Genomic DNA, 22,035 nt, shown 5'->3' on the forward strand with positions numbered 1-22,035 from the left:
GGGCGCTGTCTCCCAGGCACGGGGCGCTCCGCAGGGGGCGCTGTCTCCAGGCGCGGGGCGCTCCTCAGGGGGCGCTGTCTCCCAGGCGCGGGGCGCTCCTCAGGGGGCGCTGTCTCCCAGGCACGGGGCGCTCCGCAGGGGGCGCTGTCTCCAGGCACGGGGCGCTCCGCAGGGGGCGCTGTCTCCAGGCGCGGGGCGCTCCTCAGGGGGCGCTGTCTCCCAGGCGCGGGGCGCTCCTCAGGGGGCGCTGTCTCCCAGGCGTGGGGCGCTCCGCAAGGGGGCGCTGTCTCCCAGGCGCGGGGCGCTCCGCAAGGGGGCGCTGTCTCCAGGCGCTTGGCGCTCCGCAAGGGGGCGCTGTCTCCCAGGCGCGGGGCGCTCCGCAAGGGGGCGCTGTCTCCAGGCGCGGGGCGCTCCGCAAGGGGGTGCTGTCTCCCAGGCGCGGGGCGCTCCGCAAGGGGCGCTGTCTCACAGGTGTGGGGTGCTTGGCAGCAGGGTGGGGAGGGCCCCATGCAGGGCGGCGGCTGTCTTGCGCGAGGCCTTGCGCAGCAGGGGGCTGTCCGGGTGCTGCTCCCGCAGATGGAGCAGGTGGCCCTCCTGGCTGTCAGCCGTGCAGCCGCACTCCTCGCACACGTAGAGCTTGGCCCGTCGCTCCTTGTAGGCGTAGCGCTGCTGCACCCCGTGGATCTTCTTCAGGTGGGACTCCAGTGAGCAGCGCTGCGTGAAGGCCTTGTCGCACAGGTTGCACTTGTAGGGCCGCACGCCTGGGGGCGAGGGAAGGGTGAGCGCGGCCCGTGCTGAGTCACCCCCACGGCTACCTTCATCCTCATGGACCTGCCCCCCCTCGCCTCCCGCCGACCCAGATCCAGCCCCTAAAAGCCCCACGGCCCTGAGACCCCCCACAAGCCCTGCTGTTGTGTGCAGACAGCCAGCCAGACACCGCACCCCCCATCCCAGCCCCAGGAGTCCTGTCATCCCACTCAAGCAGAAGCCGGAGCTGGGGAGGGTGGTTACAAAATCCCCCAGGAGCCAAGTGCAGGGGTTAAGGGTGGGGGGTCTGTTGCCAGGGCTCACGTGGGCAGGTGTGAGGGTGCCGGGTTAACTGGGGCAGGACTCTCAGCCACATGGGTGCTGGGATGGGGCTGGCATGGGCATGTTGCTGTTGGCACAGGGTGCTCACCTGGGCAGATGCTGGGGTAGGGCTGGTGGGAACGTATCCTGGGGGGGGCAGACTGTCGCCTCTGCAGGTGCCAGGGGCATGTCCCAATGGGGACGTGGCTCTCCCTTCTGTGGGGGCTGGGGCAGGGCTGGAGGGGCATGTGCTAGTGGGGGATAGGGCTGGTGGGGGTATGACCCAGCAGGGGCAGGGCTCTCACCTTGTGGGTGCTGGGGCAGGGCTGGTAAAGGTGTGTCCCAGCAGGGGGGCGAAGCTGGTGGGAACATGTCCCAGCAGGGATGGGGCTCTCACCTGTGCAGGGGCTGGGATGGGACTGGTGGGGGCGGGGGTGGCGTGGCCCAGTGGGGGCGGGGCTCTCACCTGTGCAGGGGCTGGGATGGGACTGGTGGGGGCGGGGGTGGCGTGGCCCAGTGGGGGCGGGGCTCTCACCTGTGCAGGGGCTGGGATGGGACTGGTGGGGGTGGGGGTGGCGTGGCCCAGTGGGGGCGGGGCTCTCACCTGTGCAGGGGCTGGGATGGGACTGGTGGGGGTGGGGGTGGCGTGGCCCAGTGGGGGCGGGGCTCTCACCTGTGCAGGGGCTGGGATGGGACTGGCGGGGGTGGGGGTGGCGTGGCCCAGTGGGGGCGGGGCTCTCACCTGTGCAGGGGCTGGGATGGGACTGGTGGGGGCGGGGCTGGCAGGCCCATGGCTCGGGGGGCGGGGCTCTCACCTGTGTGGGTGCGGACGTGGCGCTTGAGGTCGAAGGTGTCGTTGAAGCCCTTTCCACAGTAGGGGCAGAGGTGGCGCTTCACCTCGCTGTGGCACTTGAGGTGCCGGTTGAGCATGCGCTGGTAGCTGAAGCTCTTCTGGCACACGGGGCAGGAGAAGAGCTCGCCCGGCCCCTCGCCCAACGTCACCTGCCAGGGTCGGGGTGGAGCTGTCAGCCTCAGAGCCCACAGAGGGGGTGTCCACTGATGAGCCTCTGTCACCTCCCCTCGCCTAGAAACACCCTCTGCCACCAGCAGCCCTGGAGAGCCCCAGCTCCTCCACTGCCCCGGGGCCCTGCCCATAGCGTCCCCCACCTACCCGGCCACTCCACATAGCGCTCCCACCCCTCACCCGAACACCCCCCCACAGACTGCCCCCAGCATTGGCGGTGGGATCGAGGGGCCTTGGCAGAGCTGCGTGGGGCAGCAGGGCGTTGGGATCGAGGGGCATGAGGCCAGGAGTTCTTGGCCATGCTCAGACCCTCCCTTGTGCTCGGCCGCACTCTGATGGGCAAGAAGCAGGTTCTCTGGCCAGGCTGGGCGGCAGCCAGAGCCTGAGGTTCCCCTGGCTCCCAGCCTGCACAGCTCAGATTGGCCATACTTGGGCCCTATGTGCCCTTCGCCTGGTGGAGCACCACTGATTTCTCTGGCCCTCACTCCATACCTTCATTTTGGGGCGCAGGTAGCCATTGTGCTGTGCAGCCAGGGGTCCCTCCCTAGGGAACTGGGCAGCTGTGCAGTTTGCATCTCGCAGGGTCATGTCCAGGGGTATTGGGTAGGAGGGGGCTTCAGCCACGGCAGGCTCCAAGTCCTTTACCAGGGCACAGCCCCCCAAGCAGACTAGAAGAAAGGAGAGGGGGTGTGTTATGACTCTGCTCTCTAAGATCTAGGGGGTGCAGCCAGTGGAGGAGGGGAGTCAGGCCTCACCCTCCAGGACCACAAGGGAGATGAGCCACCCAGCTCCTCATGGCCCTGTACACATAGAGGACCCTCCCACGCTCCAAATGGGCCTTCCCATCATCCACCTGACCCACCCTGCACACAACAGATTTTCTGGAATAGCTTATTTCACATAGCGTGTCTACACACAGAATGAGTTCCAAATAGCAGGTGGCTATTTTGACATAAAACATCCACACATAGCAGAACCTATTTCAGGTTACAGCCCCTGGAACCACTAGGTGGTATTTTGAAATAGCCTTTATTCCCTGTCTACACAGTCCCTATTCCAAAACCTCTCTTGGCACAGCTGCTATTCCTCATAGAATGAGGTTTGCAGAATTCAAAATAAGCCGTAGGCTCTTTTGAAATCATAGAATCACAGAATACTAAGATTGGAAGGGACCTCAACAGGCCATTGAGTCCAGCCCCGTGCCCCAATGGCAGGACCAAGTACTGTCTAAACCATCGCTGATAGACATCTATCTAACCTGTTCTTAAATATCTCCAGTGATGGAGATTCCACAACCTCCCTTGGCAATTTATTCCACTGTTTGACCACCCTGACAATTAGGAACTTTTTCCTAATGTCCAAACTAAACCTCCCTGGCTGCAGTTTAAGTCCATTGCCCTTGTTCTATCCTCAGAGGACAAAAAGAACAAGTTTTCTCCCTCCTCCTTATGACTCCCTTTTAGATACCTGAAAACCGCTATCATGTCGCCCCTCAATCTTCTCTTTTCCAAACTAAACAAGCCTAATTCCTTCAGCCTTTCTTCATAGGTCATGTTCTCTAGTCCTTTGATCATTCTTGTTGCTCTTTTCTGGACCCTCTCTAATTTCTCCACATTTTTCTTGAACTGTGGTGTCCAGAACTTGACACAATACTCCAGCTGAGGCCTAACCAGTGCAGAGTAGAGCAGAAAAATGACTTCATGAAAGTGATTTTGCAATGTAGATCCTCGTAAAGTTGTTTTGGAATAGCAGCCATTACGCTGAACTAACATTGCTGTGTAGACACACCCAGGCTATGGCTACACTACAAATGCATTCTGAAATACCAACTTTGCTGCTCAATGCCATGCTCGAAATAGCACCTGTGTTAATGCCTGGTTGAACTAAAGCAGTAGTTCTCAACCCGGGGTACCTGTACCTCTGGAGGTATTCAGAGGTCTTTCAGCGGGTACATCAACTCACCTGGCTATATGCCTAGTTTTGAAACAGGTGTCCGTAAAAAGCATTATCAAAGGCGGTGCAGACAAATGTCATCCAATGACTTGCTTGCACAGCTCTGGGCTTTACACTCCCAGATTTAAAGACAATATTTATCTTCGCAGTCATCTATTTTATAATTTTGAGGTGAACGTGAGACAGGAAGCCACTGGTCAGCAACAGGGTGTTGCAACTTTAAGGTCTGATTTTGGAATCAAGTCGTTTTTAAGGTGAGGTGAGGAGTCAGGCTTGCCTGCGCCCCTCTGACTCCTGAAAGCCTGCACTTCCCTGGAAAGGCTGAGAACCACCTCTCTGGAAGAGTTGGGCAATTATTCAGAAAAGGTTTTCAGAAGTTCTAGAACACAAAACAGACCAGGACCGCCATGCTACAGGGCAACTTTCTCTGCTACAGGAGAACAAATGTGTTGCTATGGTAGAAAAAAAAATACATGGAGATAGGCATCTTATAGAGCTGGAAGGAACCTTGGAAGGTCATCAAGTCCACTTCCCTGCCCTCTTGGTAAGGCCAAGCACCTTCCCTTTTTCTTTATAAAGTCCATTTGCTACAGACCCCTAAGTGGCCCCCTCAAGGATTAGAGTGCACAACCCTTAGCTTAGCAGGCCCATATGCACACCACTGAGCTACCTCTCCCCTCTGTGTCTGCATGAAGTAGATACTGGGGTACTTATAATTTTTAAGGGGTACTTTATAAAAAAGAGGCTGAGAAACACTGAACTACAGCAGATTTTCTAGACAGACAGATAGTCTTGACTTAAAACTAGCCAGGGATGGAAAACACACTGCAGCTTTTGAGCTGTGGTCCCCTTGGCTGAGAACCCAGCCATCCTTGCTAGAGCCCAGCACCACCTGCAAGGGGCTAACCTGCACTGGTTGAGAGTTAAGCCTGGGGATCCAAGGGGGTAAGGCCAGTTTGATGGGACACCCCACAGCAGGGCTGAGAGGCTTATCAGATCAGAGGGGGCAGCAATGCTTAATGCACCAGGAGGATGAGACAGGGCTAAGGGAACCAGAGCAGTTAGGACAAGGGGGAAGCCAGCAATAAGGTGAGGGCAGCTAATGGGTGGTCCTGGGAGCCAGGACTCCTGGGTTCTATTGCCAGCTCTGCTGCAAAGGATCAGTTTCTTTCCCCTCCTAGGGCTTTTCTTCTGTCATGCAACAGTGATCTCAGAGGCCCTGAGGTCAGGCCCAGGCAGGGGGAGCCTCACATTGAAGTCAGGCCCCTATGGATTGGGTAGTGACCCAGACAGACGCCAGGTTCTGCGAAGAATCAGCAGGGTGGAATCCACAGACAGCTACTCACACCATATCCGGGTATTAATTACCAGCTAATTACAGACTCCAGAGCCACGCACTCCTAGGCAGGGCACTAATGCATGCCGCCTGCGTGCGGCAGGGTGGGTCAAAAGCCAGGTACTCCGCGTCCCGTTGATTTCATAGGGGGCCTTGTTCATCCATCCTGACTCCCTCCCACTGTCAGCTTTACATGTCCCCTTGTGCTGATCATACCCAGCAGCACCCAGGGCCTCTATCCTCAGCCCTGGGAGGGGAGTGGGGACTAGTGGTTTGATCCCCTTCCTATCGCCCATCAGGGGGCAGAAGTGATGCGGAGATCAGTTTTCTCGCCTGCCATTGGACACACAGTTGGAGGGAGCTCTCCCTGCCACAATCAGCAGAGATGCCCAGCACCAAAGTAGAGCTCAGGGGCACCAGCAGGGGAAGGCTCTGACCTGGACACAGGTAAAAACAAGTGGCATCCAAGTTTGCAACCCCACACATAAGGCACCATACTAGGTTCTGTTCCCACCTCAGACCTGTGACAGGTCCCTTCATCTACCCTGTGTCTCAGTGCCCAGTCTGTAAAATGGGGATAACTCCACCAGCCATAGATTGAAAGAGGCCTTCGGACCATCTAGCCCCCCCGCACGTGCTCAAAAACAACAAGAAGTCTTGTGGCACCTAATAGACTAACAGACATTTTGGAGCATAAGCTTCCGTGGGCAAAGACCCACTTCATCAGATGCATGAGTGGGGGGGTTCCAGGGGAGGGCTTAAAGAGGGAGTCTCGGTCAAGGGGAGGGCCAGAGATGACAAGGTCTGTTGGGTCCTGGAGGATGTGGCCCATTATCAGCAGTTAATGTGCAGCTGTGAACACCAAGAGAGGAGAAATCAAGTCCGTTCAGTCAGGGAGGATGTGGCCCATTATCAGTAGCTAATGTTGAGGTGTGAACATCAGGAACGGAGAAGCTGCTTTTGTAATGGGCCAACCGCTCCCAGTCTCTGTTGAATCCTTGGTTGATGGAGTCAAATTTGCAAATGAATTGCAGCTCAGAAATTTCTCTTTAGAGTTTCTTTTTGAAATTTGTTTGTAGGACGGCTACTTTTAAATCTGGTACTGAGTGTGCAGGGAGATTGAAGTGCTCTCCTACAGGGTTTTGTATGTTACTGTTCCTGATGTCTGATTTATGTCCATTTATTCTTCTATGCAGAGACTGTCCAGTTTGGCAGATGTAAAATGCAGTGAGGCATTGCTGGCACATGATGGCGTATATTATATTAGTGGGTGTGACTCAATCACTTGTGTTTAACTAAAACACGTCCCCCAAAGCAGCCAAGTCAGTCCAAGCAAGGAGAGGCCACCACTGGTCCTGGCTGTTTGTTCCAATGTTAATCACCTGCAGGGGGGGCCACTGTTCTCACTTGAATGTGCTTGGTTTTTACCCACCCATTAGCTCTGCCTCTCTCAAGATTCGAGACCCTTCAGGATTCAATTTGGTCTTTTAGACCCTGTCCTCAAGTTACTGCTCTTCCTCCTTTTTGAGCCGTTCCACCAGCTCCCCTCCCAGCCAGAGAGCTGTGCTCATGCACTCTAGCCTTGAAGATTAAGGTCTGGGAGACACTGCTGGTGTGGTCTGTTCACTTGATCAAAACTCAGCACAGAGTGGGGGAATGCAGCCCTGGGGGCAAATGAGGTGAAAAATAGGCCCGCACTGGCATTTCTTTGCTTGCATAGGATTTTTAAAAGAGAGAGATTCAATTCAACTTTGAGAGGAGGCTGGGATTTATAAACCCTGTCCTGGTTTCTAAAGTGCCTCTTACCAGAGCACACAGGCCCAGCACTTCCAGATCAAAGATATTTCACTAGTCTCAAGGAGAAGAAAAAAAAACCACTCTGCCACTACACTCCCTGTCTATTGCTTCCAGCCCAATGGACTTTTATCCCCATTTTACAGATGGGGAAAGTGAGGCAGTGAGACATTCAGTGACTTACCCACTGTCACAGGGAATCTGTGCTAGAGCAAGGAATTGAATCCACATCTCGCCCTAGTCCTATGCTACTGCCCTAGCCACAGCCACAGCCTTCTTCACGAAAGGTGGCTGGACCAGCATTAACTGGCAAAACATCCCTTAGAATTAACACTATAGAAGGGCGTCCCAGGGGCTTGAGTTGAGGAAGTCCTGCCTTCTAAGCTTACTCCCAGCTCTGTAGGAGGCAGGGGCTAGTGGTTAACAAGTAGGGCTGGGAGTCAGGACCCCTGGATTTTAGCCATAGCTCAAAAAGGGCAGTGGGGTCTAGTGGTTAGATGGAGTCTGGCCTGTGGGATCCTTCCCAAGCAGTGAGGGTACAATGGGTCCTGTTGTTCCTGAGTTACCAACTTGCAAGCTCTCTCCAGTCCCTTCCGCTGGGAGCCAGTGTCCCCGCACACCTTCCAGCCCCTCAGCTAACAAACAAGCCAGTCCCAGGAGGGAGTTTAAACATTAAAAGCTATTTCCTAGGCCTGGCTGCTCCAGTCCTGCATCACTGCACCCTGCCATGTCACCCCCTCCCCCCATGGGGTGCCGCGAGCTGACCTCAGGGCCAAGTGATTAAGGAGCTAGAGGAGCGGCTGGCGTGACACTGCTTCCCCGTGGACCCACTGCTGCTTGGAAAGGCTTGTGGGTCCCCTTGCAGCGCTTGTCGGGTCCCTCAAGTCACACCCAGGCTCTGCGCAGCCAAGCAGTGAAGGAAATGAGCTGTCCAAAGGTCGCACTCCTGGAATCCGACTCCTGGAACCAAGGGCCTGGGGGAGACCCTTCCTGGAGGCCAGGCAGCACCACTTAGCTGCAGGCTGGAGGGGTTGGCGGGGGCAAGGAAACAAGGGCCCCATATTCCAGCTGCTTGCCTCAGTTTCCCCAGGCTCCTGTTGTGAACAGGCAAGGGGCCGCTCCAGCACCAAGTCAGACAGCCCCGCTGTAATGTGCAGCTCACTACCCTAAATTCCAACGTATCTGCCGGTGTAGACAAAGCAAGGGACATGCGGGCTCTGCGCCAGCCACAAGCCTGAACGGCACTATTTCCAAGGGCTCCAATCCCCAGCAAGGAAGACTGGCTTAGCGGTTGGGGCCCTTGCTTACAACTTGGAAGCTCTGATTTAAACCCCGTCTCTGCCACAGACACTCCCGGCGGACTTTGGCGAGTCACTTAGCTTCTCCGCGCTTCAGTTTCCCCATCTGAGCAATGGGCAGGAGGCTGTGCGGTGCTCAGACACTGGGTGAAGGGGGCCAGGAAAGTACGTGCGCAGAGCTAGCCCCCTCCCTTCAGTCAGACTCACCTGGCACATAGATCTCGCCTCTCTCTTCATCAGGCAATTCACTCCAGTTCCTCTTGCCCACAGACACGCGGGGTTTTTTCACTAAGAAAGCCCGCGGCATCTTGGAGGTCAGTGTCTTGCCTGGGATTCTCACACGGATCAACCAACCAACACAAGCCTGGTGTAAAATCAGGGGGCAACAATCCCCACGCCCGGGGCAGGGGCTTCTCCTGGCACGCCGGCAGCCGGGGGGATCCCCGGGGAGGCTGTGACGTTACCGGGGGCGCTTGGAACAAAGTCCCCCCCAACGTTCCGAGGAGAGAACGTTCCCACCGGGGAGCACCACCGGGACCATTGGGTGCTGGTCAGTTTCTCGCCGGGCGCTGGCTGCGCTCGGGTCAGTTTCAGCCTCCCGCGGGGCGCAGCCGCTGGAGGGGGGTAGCGGGGAGATCGCGGCGGGCGGGCGGGCTCCCCCGGGCTCTCCGCTGGCTGCTGCCCAGGCGGGACTTTGGCGGGCCGGGGCGCGGAAAAGAGCTGTCCCTGCGCGGAGCTCATTAGCGAGTTTGTTTTTGACGGAGTGGGTGGGGATGGCGCATGCGTTTGGAAATAACGGTGTCACCCACCTGTGCGCTACCTGCCCGACCGGTTCCCTGCCGGGAGGAGCGCGTGTGACACGCAGAACCCACAGCTGGGGCTCCCCCCCCCACTCCCGGATCCATCAGCCTTTCTCAAGAGGGAGCCGTTTGCGAGGGGACACCCCCCCCCTCGCCCCGGAGGGAAACTTCCCCAAGCGCGCCGGGCCTGGGGGGCGGGGGGGGGCTGCGGATCGGTCCCAGCCAGGGGAACCCCAAGCGCTGGAGCCGGGGGCCATGGCATTTAACACGGGGGGAGGGATGGTCCCGCAAGGACTGGGCCACACTCTTCTTGCTTTACACCCCTGTCCCTCCCCAAGCCCGGTGCGTTATCCCCGAAGGTACAGGAGCCTGGGCTGGTGCGGCCAACAGCTTCCACTGCAGCCAGGGACGGCGGGACACAAGGCACCAAACTTCCCCCTGGGTTGCACTTGTGTAACTCCCCTAGCGGGCATGGACCAAAGTGATTCGCATCAGTGTGGCCTGGAGCTAAACCCACCAGCACTGGCAAGGCTGCAGGGACCCACCGCCCCACTTGGAGATTTTCCCTTAGCTACCAGGCCCAGAGCTGGCTGGTCCAAGGACCCCCAAGCTCGTCTCTGTTAGTCTGGCTGGCACAGGGTGCTGCTCATGCCGGGAGGGGAGGCTGGCTGCAGTGGGGAGGCTCCCATCACCCCACTCTGTTCTGCTCTCAATAGCTGCGTCTACACGTGCATGCTACTTCGAAGCAGCGGCACCAACTTCGAAATAGCGCCCGTCGCGGCTACACGCGTCGGGCGCTATTTCAAAGTTAACTTCGACGTTAGGCGGCGAGACGTCGAAGTCGCTAACCTCATGAGGAGATAGGAATAGCGCCCTACTTCGACGTTCAACGTCGAAGTAGGGACCGTGTAGACGATCCGCGTCCCGCAACGTCAAAATTGCCGGGTCCTCCATGGCGGCCATCAGCTGGGGGGTTGAGAGATGCTCTCTCTCCAGCCCCTGCGGGGCTCTATGGTCACCGTGGGCAGCAGCCCTTAGCCCAGGGCTTCTGGCTGCTTCTGCGGCAGCTGGGGATCTATGCTGCAGGCACAGGGTCTGCAACCAGTTGTCGGCTCTGTGTATCTTGTGTTGTTTAGTGCAACTGTGTCTGGGAGGGGCCCTTTAAGGGAGCGGCTTGCTGTTGAGTCCGCCCTGTGACCCTGTCTGCAGCTGTGCCTGGCATCCCTATTTCGATGTGTGCTACTTTGACGTGTAGACGTTCCCTCGCTGCGCCTATTTCGATGTTGGGCTGAGCAACGTCGAAGTTGAACATTGACGTTGCCGGCCCTGGAGGACGTGTAGACGTTATTAATCGAAATAGACTATTTCGATGTTGGCTGCACGTGTAGACGTAGCCATTGAGTCCTGGAAACAAGCTGCCCGGCTCTGCCCACGCAGCTGGGCACACTCATCTTGTGACAGTTCAGAATGGGGGTCGCTGGGCAAAAGCCACCCTCCGGCTAGTGGTGCTGAGAAGCAGCTCCCAGGTGTGTCTGGATGGGGTCCTGCAGCCAGCAACAGAGAGTAGCAGCCAAAGGCCCTGAGGAAGGGGTGGGAAGAAACTGTGCTGTTTATTCCAGGGCACAGCTTGGCTCCATGTGAGGCACCTGCTCCTGTTGGAGAGACAAGCAGTGGAGCAGTGCAGCTTGCCCTGGAGCAGGGATTCCCAACCTATAGGTCAGGACCCAAACATGGGCCGTGATTAGATTTGTTAACCATCCCCCACAGCTGGGAGCTGTATGTGGCTCTCAAAGGAGCCATTTGCAGCTCCTTAAAGCTGCCCGGTCCAGAAGGTCCCTGTCAATGGAGGAGCAATTACACATTACAAAGACAGCTTCTCTGCCTTTGCTAGGCCTAGTCATCCCAGGCAAGCCACTCAGCAGACTCTTGCAGTAAGTCATTTCACACCCTTCTCCCTTTTACTCCCCTCTGTTCTGTGGAGCTGATTTCTCCATTTTCATTTTGTTGTTTGTATCTCCCCCCAGCCCTTGAGTGCGACCCACCCAGAGCTCCCAGCCCCCGAGTGCGACCCACCCAGAGCCCCAGCCCCTGAGTGCAACCCACGAGAACCCCCAGCCCAAGTGCGACCCACCCAGTGCCCCCAGCCCCTGAGTGCAACCCACCCAGAACCCCCAGCCCAAGTGCGACCCACCCAGTACCCCCAGCCCCTGAGGGAGACCCATCCAGAGCCCCAGCCCCTGAGTGCGACCCACCCAATACCTCCAGCCCCTGAATGTGACCTACCCACAGCCCCAGCCCCTGAGTGCAACCCACCCAATACCTCCAACCCCTGAGTGTGACCCACCCAGAGCCCCAGCCCCTGAGTGTGACTCCCCCAAGCCCCTCCAGCCTCTCAGTATGGGGTGCAAACTGGGGGGGACAGTTTGGGGCTGAGAGTCTTTGCCCCCCCCACAACTCAGATCAACCATAATAACAAAATAATAAACTATAACAAATGCAGTATTATTATTTTATTATTATTAATATTAAATAACTACTTTGAATCGAAACACGAGGGGCACAATTTTATATTCTTGCCTCTGGAGCAAAATTAGCTAGTTGGGGCCCTGCTGCCCCCATTTTTGAATTGCCTGGGGTCCCCACGTCTTTCTGAACTGTCAGAATGGGTGCCAATCTGCAAAAAGTTGGGAACAGCTTTGTCAGAGGGACTGTCACACAGTGCGAGTTCACCGGACAGAGGTTAGCTGGGGACACTCAGCCAGGACCTAGGGAGGTCATCTAGGGCAGCCCCCTATGCTCAGGGCAGTACTAGGAGGAATTACCCCACTGAGAGACACACCCCTCTGGCGAGGTCCCTGGAACAAAGGCCCATGGAATGTTCACAGCCCACCCGCCAGCAGGTCTACTCCTCTCACCTGGAAATAGTCGTGAGCTGCATCCCAGGTCCCCAAGGCCCTGAGTTAGAATGGGGAGGGGGCAGGATCCTGAGGGAAAGGTGTGAGGGGAGGGGTGTTTTGTGGGGGAACGTATGGGGCTGGGGGATGAGGTGCTCTGGGGTGCGGGATTAGAGTAAGAGATTTGGGGGTGGCGTTCTCAGAGGCATTTGGGGCAGGGTACAGCAGGGAAGGCCGGGCTGGGACCCAGGACTGCACAGCTCTATCCCTGGCTCTGGGGAGAGTGGGGTCCCTCGCAGGTAGTGTGGGGGGGTTGTGTGTGGAATGGAGGACAGCTGGGGGCTGTGCCGTGCTGTAGAAGAGTGAGAGAGAGAGCTGTGTCAGTCTGTATTCTATCAAAACAAACCAGCAGACCAGTAGCACTTCAAAGACGAACAAAATAATTTATAAGGGGATGAGCTTTCCTGGGACAGAAGACCCAGTTCTGCAGATCATTGATCATTGATCTGCAGAAGTGGGGCTGTCCCACAAAAGCTCATCCCCTAATAAATTACTTTGTTTGTCTTTAAAGTGCTACTGGACTGCTGGTTTGTGCTGTAGAAGGGAAGTGATGTAGGGGGCAGGCTGGGGAAGGGGCTCAGGACCCTGGATTGTATCACCAGGCCTGGGAGGAGACGGGGATAGACCGTGGAGGTGTTAAGGCTCAGGACCCTGGGTTCTATTCCTTGCCCTGGGGACTGTGGGGCTAGACCAGGAGGGCTGGGAGCCAGTGTCCGGTTCTGTCCCCAGACTGGGAGGAGAGTGGGGCAAGTAGGGGCTGGGGAAGAAGTTTAGCCATGACCCATCCAGCACAGCACCTTGTCCCATACAGCCCCTTCCAGCCCTGTGTTCTTCACAGCCACTGCCAACACACAGCCCTCCCCAGCAACAAGCGGGTGCTTCGTGCAGTCCCGCAGCTTCCCTGGCGGGAGGGGGAAGGAGCTGCCTGTGATTCACCCGCTGCTCAGGGGAACCGGCGCGTCGGGCGGATACTGGAAGCCAACGCCTGGTGGGTGGGGGACGGCAGAGCTGCAGGCCCCGCTGGGCCCAGCTCCAAAGAATCTTAATTGCAGCCGGCTTGGCACCTGTCAGCCGAGATGCTCCTCCTGGCACACGCAGCCCAGTCCTGGGGCCAGAAGTCCCGCAAGTCAGGCCCTGGCACACACAAGCCTGGGAGCCGAGCACAGGCGCGTCTAGGAGGGCCGCTGGCTCGAATTCAGGCCCAGGCTGAGGGGACTGGCTGGCTTGGAGGGGAGGGGGATGGGACACAGCCTCTGTCTTACCAACTGGTGCCTCCTGGAGGGAAAAGACCCCCCCCCATTCCCTTCTCCTCCTCCCAACCTGGACTGGAGCAGCAGACCCAGAATATGTACCCTTTAGCTGGGTGGGGAAGGTAGGGACCCATTCATTATCCAGCCAGCCCTGCTCAGGACTAGCACCAAGGAAAAGTGTGATGCCTGGAATGTATAATTATCCCGCCTGTGTTTCCTCTACTGACCCCGTCCCACGACACGCCAGCGAGCAGCAGAGCTCAATCCATCCCCCGCTGCAATGCGGCCAGCCCTGGGGTGGAATGCACGGGAGTGGTGGAGTGTAACAGTGCACAACAATGCTACACAGCATTGGTGGTGGGGAGATGGGGGGAGAGACTGGGGAAGTTTCCCTCCGGGGCGGGCGGTTCCCTCCCCAAACGGCTCCCTCTTGAGAAGGGCTGAAGGATCTGGGGATTGGGGCGGGGGCCCAGGTGTGGGTTCTGCGCGGCACACCCTCTGGGGTGCAGAGAGGCAGAGCCAAGTCATCAGAGTTGGGGTTTGGCCAGAGTTCACACCCCAGCATGCGGGCAGAGTGCCAGGAGGGTTAACAACCTAACAGTCAGTAAAGTAGCACGGCACCCCCAGGAAGGGCACAGCACCCCCGGACTGAGCTCCCCGCCCCCAGCCCTGCATCACATCACAGCACCCAGCGCTGCCTGGGAAAGGCCAACTCCCCATACCGAGCCCTCCACCACGCTCCCTGGCGCGCCGCACCCTTTAGCACTGTGATGGTCCGTTGGGGCCAGCAGTGACTGAGGGGAGAGCACCAGCTGCCCACACCCTGCAGCTCCTTACTGGTCTCCCCCTCCAGCCCAGCTGAAGCTTAGCATGCCCTCCGCCAGCACCCCAGCCCAGGCAGGGCCCCCTGCCTCCTGAGCCTCAGCCCACAGGCAAAGCGGATGTCAGCATGTCTGAAGTGTGGGAACACCCAGGGCTGGGCAGGTGGTGCCAGCCCAACGGGTTCAGCTGAATACCGGGATGAATAACCTCAGGGAGGAGAAGACAACTAACAGGAATTCTGGGAGGGCAGCGTACCTAGTGGTTAGGGTGAGGGGGGAGTGAGGCCTCCTGGGGTTTCGCCCCGTTCCTGGTGGAGAACGGGGCCAGACCAAAGGCAGGGGCTGGGAGGCAGAACCCCTGAATTTCCTTCCCTCCCGATGCCTTAGTTTCCCCACACTCCACTGGGGGAGTCTCCTGGCTGACAAAGGTGGGCACCAGCAGGTAGACAAGCTGTGAGGCTGATGTTGAGCTGGCCTGGGCACTATGGCCCACCCAGGCTTGTGGCCCTGGCAGCTTGCTGGGCAGCACAGCCTGCGTTGATAACAAGCCTTCAAAGAGGTTGGCTATGGCTAATTAACCCCAAGGTGAAGCAGCATCAGAAGGGCTCAGATAGGGAAACTGAGGCACCACAGCTTCGTCTAAGCCACGAGTCAAGGCAGCACTGGGAATACAACCCACTCTCAGCCCCCACAACCACTCGGCTGCCCTCTTTTCCCACAGCTGCAAAGAGAGCCCAGGTGTCCTGGCTCCCAGACCACTAGACTCTACTCCCAGCACCAGGGTAGAACCCAGGTGTCCTGGCTCCCAGCCAGGCTCTCTGGCTTGTGGTGCTCCCAAAACCCCAGCTGGAGTTTCGACCTCACTAGTTCCTGGTGTTGGGACGCGTCCCAACCTCAGCCCCAGGGAGAAATGAGTCTCGTGGCAGGGATGGGGCAGACGCTGGGGAACCAGTCTGGATGTGGATGGGACGGGTGCGGCTGGAGCTCGGGGTGAGGGGGAGGGAGGGCTGTCCACAGCTCTACCACTGACTCATTGTGTTATCCTTTCCTCAATTTCCCCATCTCCTCCTGGGGAGAGTGCCTCTGAGAGGCTGCCCAAAGGGGTCCGTGTTTAACACACACAAGCGCTTTTCCTCCCTGGCCAAGTGCGGAGGTGCAGCCACTTTCAGGGTGGGGCCCAGGGGCTGGAGAGCCGTCCGCAGCAGCACCCCACAACAGTATGGGACAGGAATTGGAAAGCAATTGGCATCAGATTGAAACTGCAGGGCTCACTGGGACAAAACCGCAACAGCAGAGGGAGAATTTGGGCAGCTCTGCTCTAACCACTAGCCCCCACTCCCTTTCCAGAGCCACAGACAGAGCCTAGGATTCCTGACTCCGGCCCACTTCCCCTGGGGCCTTGCTGCTCCTCCTGCCACTGGGTTCCTCCCTTCTCGCCCCCGCACCTGGCTAGGGGAGCAGGAAGCTACTGGCTCCATGTGGGGGCCTCTCCCTGTGCCCCAGGCAGGCCCCGTTCCCGCTGCCATACAGTTAAGTTTCACCTCCCACCCACATGCCAACCTATCCCAGTCACCCTGTGCGCAGAACTCCCTCTCCTCAACCCTGCACCCAGTGCTGGGGTAGCTGGACCTACCCAAGGTTCCTTGGTCCTTGGCAGTGCCCGAGTCTCAGCCCTAGGGGTGCCTCCAACCCAGCAGTGCCATGGCTGCCGGCTGAGGGCAAGCAGGTGACACAGTGAGGAGGATGGAGGAGTGGGAGGAGATATAACAGTCTGCCCTGTTCTCCTTCCCACCATCTGCCCAACCCACCTCAGGCCCTGGGCTCAGCCTTCCTGTGGCTTTGTCTGTGGCCCCATAGAGCTATGCATGGGGTGAGGGGTCCCAGGGAGGGCAGGGGGCTGCAGGTCGTTGGCATTGCTGGTGGGAAGCCAGGGGGGGTAAGCAAGAGATGGGGATTGGACTGGAGGCACCTCAGGAGAGATTAGGGGGCCAGGCTGGGCTAGGAGGGCATCAGGCCCTGCACAGCTCCCAGGTACCTGCGTCCTGTTTGGCTGCAATTCCAGTGGGGGTGGCTTCCCCAGACTGTTACTCAGAGGTTACACAACGAAACTGAAGCAAGTCCGCGCCTGCGTCTGCCCCTCATCCCAGTCCTGCGGGGCAAAAGAGCCGCAGCTCAGCCAGCGCCGCCTCCGTTAAGTGCTCTGAGGACAGAGCCCTATGACTCCTCCCTGCTCCAGCCCACAGGCCAGCCCTGCCTTCCTCCCCATCCCTGCCTGCCGCACTGCTAAACCAGCCCTGAGCTCCCCACAGCTCTGCCAGGGCTCCATGTCCCCACCCGCAGCCCCCCTCCCCAAGTCTGGGCTTCCCACCGCTCTGCCAGTGCCTCAGCCGAGATTCCCAACCCCCTACAATCCAGCCCTGAGGGCCCCAGCGGCTCTGTCGGCGCCTCTCCGCTTGGATTTGCAGCCCTCCGCTATCCCTACCCCCGGTGCCCTGTAACTGACTGTAACTGACAGGACCCTGCGCAGATGGCTGTTAGGTGGCAGTCCCAGGGGTGAGAGGAATCCCTGGCTGGGTGGGGATGCGGAGCAGGCAGCGACAGGCAGGAGAGAGGATGCTCCGATTGGGGTAGGGGTAATGTTGCGGGGAGACAGGGGATGCCCCGGAGAAGGGACCCGGCAGTGACGCGGGGAGGGAAATATCCCGGGGGGAAGGGCTGAGCAGTGACGCGGAGGGGGTCCCGGGGAGGGGGGGAGACACCGGTTGTGACGCGGAGGGGGGATACCCGCGGGAGGGGCCGGGCAGTAAGGCGGGGAGGGGGCTACCCGGAGGAGGGGCTGGGCAGTGACGCGGGAGGGGCTCGGGGGGAGATGCCGGGCAGTGCCGCGGAGGGGGGATACCCGGAGGAGGGGCTGGGCAGTGACGCGGGAGGGGTTCGAGGGGGGAGATGCCGGGCAGTGCCGCGGAGGGGGGATACCCGGAGGAGGGGCTGGGCAGTGACGCGGGAGGGGTTCGAGGGGGGAGATGCCGGGCAGTGACGAGGAGGGGGGGTACCCGGAGGAGGGGCGGGGCAGTGACGCGGGAGGGGTTGGGGGGGTAGATGCCGGGCAGTGCCGCGGAGGGGGGATACCTGGAGGAGGGGCTGGGCAATGACGCGGAGGGGGTCCCGGGGGGAGGCGCCAGGCAGTGACGCGGAGGAGGATCCCCGGGGGAGGGGCGGGGCAGTGACGCGGGGGCAGACTGGGGAGTACCGCCAGCAGAGCGGGTCTGGCCCCATCTAGCGGCCGGCTGGAAGCAGGAAGGGCGGGGCCCGAGGCCGCTGCTGTACCGGGCGGTGAGCAGGCCGGGTGGGGACCCCCGGCGGGGGCCGGGTAGGGGAGCGCCACCTCCTTCCCTCGGGGCGGGTTTCCCCGGGCCCCTTTGGGCACTGAGTCCCCCCAACTCCGACCGCCAGGAAGCTCCACCCCAGCGCCCCCGCCCCCCACAATCCCCGGCTGTTCCCCCTGCCCCCCCTCACCCACAGTCCCCGGAGCCCCGACCCAGCACCGCCCTATTGTGTTACCTGCCCTCCCCAGCGTGGGGCGCTGGGCCACGGGGCCTTGCTTGTTACCCACAATACCCTGCGCGGGGCCCTGGCTCTGCCATGGCCGCACTCCCCACGAACCCCACCCCCCTTGTTGCCCGCACTCCCCCGTATGGGCTGTTTCCCCAGCCCCCGCTTCCCTGGGCTTTGAAGGGCGCCCAGCAGGAGTCTGTTCCGCAGGTTCCTGAGTCTTCTGGATGCCTGCTTGTTCCCAGCCACTTGTTCTTACTCAGAAACACCTAGGCCCCCCCTAGACCCTGCCCCAATCTGTGTCCCACAGGCTCCTTTAGCTGCCCCATTTTTGATGCCTCAGTTTCCCCAAGCATTAAAACGGGGTGAGTAGTGGCCTGGCCCCAGATCATCAGTAAATCCCGTTACATACATACCCCTTGCCTGGCCCTGAGATGCAGCTACTGCTTGGGTGGGTCATGGGACCTGCTTATACAAACAGAGCTGTCAAGCACCACCATCTCAGAGGTAGGGCTTGGGTGAGACTAGGAGCTGGTGGCTCTGGCGTGGGTCACATTTTTGTGCTGATTGGCTTCTCTCTCCCACCCTGGTGGTTCCTCCCAGGCCTTGCCATGAGTGTGCGGAGTGGGGAGAGTTGGGCCCAGCTCATAACCTCCTTCCGAGCAGGCCCCACAGCCTTTCTTCTGGCCTGTGGGAGCGATGGGACCTTCCTGGCTGAGCTGCTGCAGGATCTGAGCAGCGAGAAGATAAGTGAGCAAACCAAGGTAGGTGGGCTTGGGCAGGAGGCCTGGGTTCTGTTCTGGGCTTGAGGAGGGTTGCAGTGGGTTAGAGCCAGTTTTAGGGACTGCTGGAGTGGATGCTATTTTCAGTTTTGAAGGGCAGGTGGAGTGGGGCTTAGTGGTTAAAGCTGTGGGGGAGTGGGGAGCTAGGACTCCTGGGTTCTCACTTTGGCTTTGGGAAGTGAGCGGGGTCTAGCAGCTAGAGCAGCGGGGCAGGGAGTCAGGACACCTCGCTTCAGTTCCCGGCTCTGGGGAGGGCAGCTTCAAGCAGGCTAGAGCAGGGGCGTGAGAGTCAAGACTCCTGGGTTCTGTTAGTGGCTCTCCTCTTCTAGCTTCCGTTGGTGCTTCTGTGCCCGGTGGCCCCTGACTGCTCTCCTCTCTCTCTGTTGAAGGTCTCCATGCTGACCCTTCTGCTGGAGTTCCCCACCCAGCTGTGTCCAGACCCCGAGGCGGGCGAGCAGGCAGCCAGCTCTCTCCTGGCTCACTTTGCCCAACTGCCCCACGCACCCAAGCTGTCCTGGCTGCGGCGCCACCTGCTGCTGGCGATAGGGACTGTGTTGATCTCTACCGAGTCCTTCCGGGAGAGTTCCCTGGCCTCGCGTGACTACCTCTCTCTGCTGCTGCACCTGGCCTCGGACCTCAATGACCAGCGGCAGGGGCCAGGTGACCGTGGCGTGCGGGCAGCCGCCTGCGAGAGTCTGAGGGAGCTGGAGAGCTGCTACCCCGGCCTGTTCTCCCGGCGGTTGGACTCGCTACGCTCCATGCAGCAGCAGGAGCTCACCCCTGCCCACCAAGGCTATACGCTGCTGTACGGCCTGGCCCTGCGCAATGCTGTGCTGCTGCTGGCCTGCAGGGGCGAGGGGGCCCTGGGTGACTTGCTGGCTGGCAACGAGGGCCTGGCCTGGGAGTCAGTGGGGAACGCCGGGCTCGTCTCTCCAGCCTCCATTGACCGCCTGCTGCTTCTGCCCAGCCCGGCTGAAACCAAGGAGCTGAAGTCGGTGCTGTCTCAGCTGCTGGATGGCTCCTATCTGCTGACGCCCCCTGCCCAGAGCCAGCTTCTGTGGCACCTGGCCCAGGTGGTGTGCGTAATCCGCACCCAATCGCCCGCCATCTTCAAGGCACAGCTGGTGCGGCTGTTTGGCACGGCCCAAGTGGAGCTGCTGCACGCCAGCCTGCAGCTCAAGGGGCTTTTCACCGACAGCCTCTTCACGGCAGAGGACGAGGCCTTCCTCCTGCGCCGCCTGGTAAGCATGGCCCAGCACCCCGCACTGCCCTCCCCCATCAAACTCTTCTATCTCGACTGCCTGCTGCACTTCCCCGAGAACCGCCCGCTAGGCTCGGGCTCTGAGGAGGGGCTGCCTGTCCTGCTCACCCCCCGCCTGGCCTCCTCCCTCTTCCCCTCCCTCTTCAATGACCCGGGCACCATGCTGGCACGCCTCAACCTGCTGAGCCTGGTGTGCCTGGAAAACCAGGGCCCCGAGGCTGAGCGGGGGGTTGGGTATATCTTTGAGCATGTCCTGGCCCTGGCAGCCACGGTAGCTGGCAAGGGTGGGCGTGAGGCCACTGGGCTTTTCTTCCGAGCAGCCTACCTCTTTGCCCGCTACTTTGGCTCCAGGCCACAGCTCATGACAGAGCTGACGGGCACGCTGGTGGGTTTGTATCGCCAGCGCTGCTCCCTGGCCCCCAACCTCATTAACCTGCTGAATGAGACCCAGGCGGTGCTGGATGACCCAGCCTGGACTGCATCCTTGAGCAAGGCCCTGCAGGAGCTGACTGTGAGCATGCCGCTGCTGCCACCCCGGGAACAGGAACTGGGCTGGCACCTCAAGATGTTGGCCCGTGTGGCAAAGGAGAGTGGGGTTCCACAGGGCAGCACACTGGGGTTCTTGCAGCACCTGGTGCAGCTGGCAGGCGCCGGGCAGCTGGGAGATTGGCACATGGGCCAGGCTTTGCTGAGCGTCTGCCGCAACCTGCTGCAGCACCAGCCTCCAGCTGCTGTGGGGTGCCAGCTGGCTGAGCTGCTCCAAGCCGTCTCGCTGAGCTACCCTGACGTGGACGTGCAGGATCGAGCCCGCTTCTACTACACGCTCCTGTTGTGCCTGTCTGGGGACAAGCTGGGGGCTGTGCTGGCACCCGGGGGGCGCCTCAAAGCCCGAACTCTCTCCTCCTCCATCATGGCAGACAGTGAGAACTTTGCCGCCGCACTGACTGTGCATCCAGGCCCACAAGGCCTGCTGCAGCTGCAGCGTGAGGTCCCGGCCGAGCCCACCCTGGGGCCAGGGCCAGCCCCCCAGCCATGCGCTGCTGGCACTCAGGCGGTGGAGGAGTGGTGCCAGCAGCTCCTGGAGCTGCGTTCTCCAGCCCAGCTCAGCCTGGTGTACCGGCTGCTCCACAAGGGGTCCCCGCCCGAGCAACTCTTCTGCCTCCTGCTGCGCTTTGAGCGCTCCGACCACTTCTACGAGCCAGTGCCTGATGTGTGCGTGCCCTGCCTCTCCGCCACGCGCCCGGCGCCCGTCCTCACGCTCCACCTGCAGCCGCGCTGCCCCTATCCCACTGAGCTGGCAGTGAGCACTTTGTACACGACGCAGGCAGGACTCACCTACTGCAGCCGGCTAGAACCACTGCAGGTGGCCTTTCCGGACATCTTTCTGCCTCTGGCAGTGCCTGCAGCTTGGGACCTCGAGAGCCGGCACCACCTCTTTGACACCCTCTGGTCCTCTCTGTGCCCATCCGGGGTGGGAGACTGTGCTGAGAGCCTCTTTTGCTGGCCTGCCACCCAACAGGCCTTGGGGGTCCTGGTGCAGGCTCACTTTGCCAGCTATCTAGTGGCAGAGGAGCCAGACACTTACAAGATTGCCATTGCCCTGCCACCCCACTACCACGTGCTGCTGCAGGCCCAAGGCACCCAGGGGGCAGTGCGCATCACCATCCGCACTGACAACTGGAAGGTGCTTCCCCACCTAAGTGCCTACCTGCGGGAAGTGGTGGGGGTGACAGAGCCTCAGAGAGGGACTATGGGGTGACTGTAAGTGGGGCATCCCCTAGGAGGGGAATCTGTGAGTGGGAGTAAAGGGGATGTCTCCAGCCACTCCAGGGGTGTCAGAGTGAGAAGAATGGGGACACATTTCCAGTTCCTTGAGGGGACAATGAGTGGGACTGGCAGCCTGAAATGTGAACTTCCCAAGCTCTGTATAAATGTTTTACCAGTAAAATTTGCAGTGCAGTGAACAAACTAGTGCATGGGGAGAGGGGAGCACGGGGGTGGAGACAGGAGTGGTACGTTGGGAGCAGTGAGGGGAGATGCAATGGGATAGAGGTGGAGGAGTGTGGGGGTGGCGCTATGCATTTGAGGGTGGGATGTGCAATGAGTTGTGCCTGAGTTCCTGTACTGCTCCCAGCTAGGGGG

At 59.9% G+C, this 22,035-nt stretch overlaps 2 protein-coding genes across 2 annotated transcripts; one reads left to right on the forward strand and one right to left on the reverse strand.

Annotated features, from left to right (window-relative positions):
* Positions 1 to 465: 465 nt before the first annotated feature.
* Positions 466 to 8,780, reverse strand: OVOL1 (ovo like transcriptional repressor 1). Its single transcript, XM_075005718.1, has 4 exons — positions 8,681 to 8,780; positions 2,585 to 2,760; positions 1,884 to 2,070; positions 466 to 761 (listed from the first exon to the last, which is right to left on the reverse strand). Exons 1-4 carry the CDS (start codon positions 8,778 to 8,780, stop codon positions 466 to 468), a joined length of 759 nt encoding a protein of 252 aa, XP_074861819.1.
* Positions 8,781 to 17,564: 8,784 nt separating this feature from the next.
* On the forward strand, positions 17,565 to 21,847 carry AP5B1 (adaptor related protein complex 5 subunit beta 1). The gene is made up of 3 exons (XM_075005346.1): positions 17,565 to 17,631; positions 18,454 to 18,614; positions 19,022 to 21,847. The coding sequence occupies exons 2-3, from the start codon at positions 18,462 to 18,464 to the stop codon at positions 21,650 to 21,652; spliced, it is 2,784 nt and encodes a 927-aa protein (XP_074861447.1). The 5' UTR covers positions 17,565 to 17,631; positions 18,454 to 18,461; the 3' UTR covers positions 21,653 to 21,847.
* Positions 21,848 to 22,035: the final 188 nt, after the last annotated feature.

Source organism: Carettochelys insculpta, chromosome 11 (genome assembly GCF_033958435.1).
Source record: "Carettochelys insculpta isolate YL-2023 chromosome 11, ASM3395843v1, whole genome shotgun sequence".
Classification (NCBI taxonomy): Eukaryota; Metazoa; Chordata; order Testudines; family Carettochelyidae; genus Carettochelys; species Carettochelys insculpta.